Source organism: Trichechus manatus, unplaced genomic scaffold (genome assembly GCF_000243295.1).
Source record: "Trichechus manatus latirostris isolate Lorelei unplaced genomic scaffold, TriManLat1.0 scaffold00244, whole genome shotgun sequence".
In the NCBI taxonomy this organism is placed as follows: domain Eukaryota; kingdom Metazoa; phylum Chordata; class Mammalia; order Sirenia; family Trichechidae; genus Trichechus; species Trichechus manatus.
In genome coordinates this window covers 2429982-2433940 of record NW_004444180.1, presented here as the reverse complement: position 1 = coordinate 2433940, position 3959 = coordinate 2429982, and the positions used below count along the sequence as shown (strand labels likewise).

Here is a 3959-nt window from a genome sequence, read left to right as displayed (position 1 = left end):
AGGAGGCGGCAGCGAGGGTGGCGGGGATCACCGGAGAGCCCTGTACGCGCTCTAAGCTGGAAGCTGCACCCCGGGTGCAGTCTAACGGAGTCCGGTTCATGGAGAGTCCTTTTACGAGCCTCGCGAATACAAGGCCCTCGAGGGGGATTTCTGGGGACTTGTGAGACTCAGACCCCTGTGCCCCGCACACGCTGGCCTGAGGGACCAGGACAGTGCCACCTCAGGCTGGTTCTGATGGTCACGGAGCCCCTGACCTGGCCACGGGGCCGAGGGGCTGACCTGTTGGGAGCGACTAGGGGCCCAGCCCTGCTTGGGGATGGGGTGTGCTGGGCCGAGGATGGGCAGGCGCGGTGGGCGCAGAGCAGGAGCTACCCCAGGCCATCTTGACTGTCCCCGGGGGTCCGGGCCTGGCCTGGCCACACCCTCCGCTGGCCTCTGCCCCTCCCCCATGGCCCTCTTGAGGGCAGGGCCCCCTCATCACTCACGCACCAAGGCCCCGGGCACCTGCCTGCTGGGAAGGCCCCCCCATCAAGTTGTCCCCAGTGGTGCCCTGGCTTCTGAAGCCCACCTCAACATATCCACGCGCCGTGGCCAGGTGTGTGTGTCGGGTCTTTGGGCCGGCTGGGCCCTTGGCCTGGGCTCCAGCAGCATGGAGCCTCCGAGAACTTTCCCTGGACCAGAGAGTACAATGTGGGGGCGAGGGAGGGTGGGGAATGGGCACCTGGGCAGGACCCTGCGAGTGGCTGGGTTTGGGGAGGATGAGGACTCCTGGGGGTTCTGCAGGCCTGGGGCCTAGGTGGGGGTGGAGGGGTGGTGCCCCTGGGCAGAGCCCATGCAGGGGCCGGGTGGAGGGGCAGCTGATGAGGTGAGGCCAGCACCCCAGGCCCTTGAGAGATACTTGTCGAGGGCACTAGGGCGTGCGCAGGCCAGGAGTGAGCTGCGCTGTCATGGAGACTGCCCTAGTAGGGTCTGCACCATTTCCTCCGCCGCAGCCCCGGCTCTCTGTGTTTGCTTAGCACAAGCATGGCCTTCCTGGCTCAGCTCACCCTACGCTGCCTCCTCCCCCAGCCCCACCATACACTTGGGACCCCCATGCTGCCCCACCCAGCAGGCCCCTTGGGGCAGGAGCTGGCAAGGTAGCCCTTCCAGCCAGGTCGGGAAGCACATTCCATGGAGTGGCCCCTACTCAGGCCCGGTCGGTCCTGCATACACCTCCCTGTGGTTCGGGGGACAGGCCTAGTCCCAGCCCTTCCTGCCAGGAGTCGGGGCACCATCCTGGGACAGCGGTGGGAGTGTGGACTTCCCAGAGGGTCCCCAAGCCACTTGGGCCTCCTCAGAAAGGTTTCTAAAGCACCATGTGGTCTCAGCATGAGTCGTGGGGAAGAAGGTCCGTGGCAGGGCCAGAGGTCAGCATGTCAGATTCACCGTGCCTCCTCTTTTCCTCTCTGGGCCTCAGTTACCCCATCTGCTCAGAGGCTTCACTTGGCCTTCAGGGCCCTCCCGGTTTAACCCCCGTCCCCCCCCACACACATACACACATGTCCAGCTCCAGGTGAGGCCAGCCCGCTGCTGGGTGGAGAGTAATTCACAACATACCCGAACCGGAGAGGGAAACAGGCCCAGAAGCCAGGCTCTCAGGCTTGAGCAGCTCCCCCACAGCCTGCTGGCCCCCCGGCCCAGTGGCCGCTGGAGCCCCAGGGCTGGGATGCTATGAAGAGAGCCCCATGTTCCTGGGTCCCCAGAGACAGCCTAATTCCAATCCCCTAGCCCCTGGCCTGGTGGTGCCTTCTGGAATCACGAGGGAGGGAGGGATTGGGGCCTCGATACCATAGGGATGCTTCTACTAGACAGATTTAAGGCTTCACAGATTCGGCTCTCCAGGCCCTGCCTGGCCACCTCTCGGGCGCAGGGACTGAACGTGCAGGGCCATGCTTCAGCCTGGGACAGCTGATGGATGCAGAAGGGGAGGGCACGCGATAGGACCGTGGCGAGCACCCCCACATGCACACTCAACAACTCACATGTGGCTGGCCACCACCATTACTCAGGAGAAAGGAGGCAGGGACATGGGGAAACAGGCCTCTCCAGGTGCGCCTAACTGCACCCCCGCACGGAGGCAGAGGCCAGGGGGTGCACAGAGGGAGACCACTAGATACAGGCCCCAGAACCCCACCCCAGGGTGAGCTGGGTCACAGTCACAGCACGGAGACCAGGAGGGGCATTCACAGAAATGCACACCAACGTGCATGCACACGCACGTGCACACGCACGTGCACACGCACACGCACACGCACACGCACACGCACACGCACACGCACACACACACACACACACACACACACACCTGCAGTGACCTGCTATGCTTTGGTACCGCTGCAAACTGCTCCCCACCGCGGAGCCCGTGACAGGCACCAGCACCCTACAGGCCTGGAGAAGTCCTGCAGTAAAGAGGCCTCTCCCCAAACCTACGAGACTGGCTGTGTGCCAATCCACGCAACCCCTCCTCCACTGCCCCCCAAATGGCCTTAGCTCTGCCTCCGTGGCCTGTAGGCTGGGACTGAGGCGAGCAGAGGTGGGGAGCTGGCTTTCCCACAATGGGGAAGAATCAGGACAGCCCCAGCAGAGCAGGACAGATGGTCACCCCAAACAGCACCTCCACCCGCCCTCCACATCGGGATCTCAACGCCAGGATGCAGCCCTCTGGTCGAGGGGTGTTGCCCAGGCTGCCCCGGAGCGCCCCGGTCGCTGTTCGCCGAGCCCCGGCCCCATCGTGCCTCTGTGTTTCAGAAGCCCGAGTGAACTGCTCCACCCACCCCCTGATGCTAGGGGACTCGCCCTCCTGCCCCAACCTCTACGCCAACTGGCTGGTCATCCTGCTGCTGGTCACCTTCCTGCTGGTCACCAACGTGCTGCTTATGAACCTGCTCATCGCCATGTTCAGGTGCCAGCCCCCAGCTCCCGGCCCCTGGCCCCTGCTCCCCGCGCTACTCACCCTCCTTCTGCACCGCCCAGTGCAGTTGTCCTGGGGCCCTCACCGCCCAGGGACCCCTCCCACCCAGCAGCCCCCAGCCGCCCTCCCTGTGCACCGCCCACCTACAGTTGTCCTGGAGGCCCCTCCTTGCCCAGGGACCCCACCCCACCCAGCTTCTGCGGACTCCCGACTGCTCTGGCTCCGCCCCGCGCCGGCTCCGCCCCGCGCCGGCTCCGCCCCGCGCCGGCTCCGCCCTGCTCTGGCTCCGCCCAGAGGAGAGCAGGCCTGCGTCCCCTAGCCTTCGGGCCTGGTCCAGGCAGCTGAAGGGGCAAACTCGCCCCGCCGGGTGCCCGAGGGCATATATGAGGTGGTGCTGACGAGGCGGGCGCAGGGTTCGGTGGCGTGCCGGGGACTCAGGTGGCCCAGGACAGAACAGTAGGGGCTCAGGACGAGTGAACCCCACTTCAGACACCCCCCACAGGGAGAGATGGGTGGTTCTGAGACAATGGAGATCTCCATTCCCCAAAGGACTGCCAGCGGGCTGCAGCAGGGGGCGCCCCCCCAGCCGCCCGCTCACGCCCTCGCAGCTACACGTTCCAGGTGGTGCAGGGCAACGCCGACACGTTCTGGAAGTCGCAGCGCTACAGCCTGATCGTGGAGTACCACGAGCGCCCCGCGCTGGCGCCGCCCTTTATCGTTCTCAGCCACCTGAGTCTGCTGCTCAAGGCCTTCCGCAAGGGGGCGGAGCGCAAGGGGCGGCGCCTGGGTGAGGGCGGGGCCCGGGCCCCAGGGGTTGGTGCATAGACGGGGGCGGGGCCTAGCTGAGGGCAGGGCGCCCTGGGAGAAGATGGGGCGGTGCTCCAGGGGCGGGGCCTGGATGGGGGCGGGACCCGAGTGGGGGCGGGGCCCAGGTGAAGACAGGACCTGGGCGTGAGCTGGGCCTGGCGAGGAAGTGGGTGGAACGGCCTTGGAAGGGACGGAGCCGGTG

General features: G+C 66.2%; 1 protein-coding gene across 1 annotated transcript in view; it reads left to right on the top strand.

The window, feature by feature from the left end:
• TRPM5 (transient receptor potential cation channel subfamily M member 5) overlaps positions 1-3959 on the top strand; it is a 22216-nt gene that overhangs the window by 16121 nt on the left and 2136 nt on the right. The window contains exons 19-20 of the mRNA XM_004389435.1: positions 2788-2941; positions 3559-3737. Of these exons, the coding sequence (XP_004389492.1) occupies positions 2788-2941; positions 3559-3737 (333 nt within the window). The remainder of the gene's footprint in view (positions 1-2787; positions 2942-3558; positions 3738-3959) is intronic.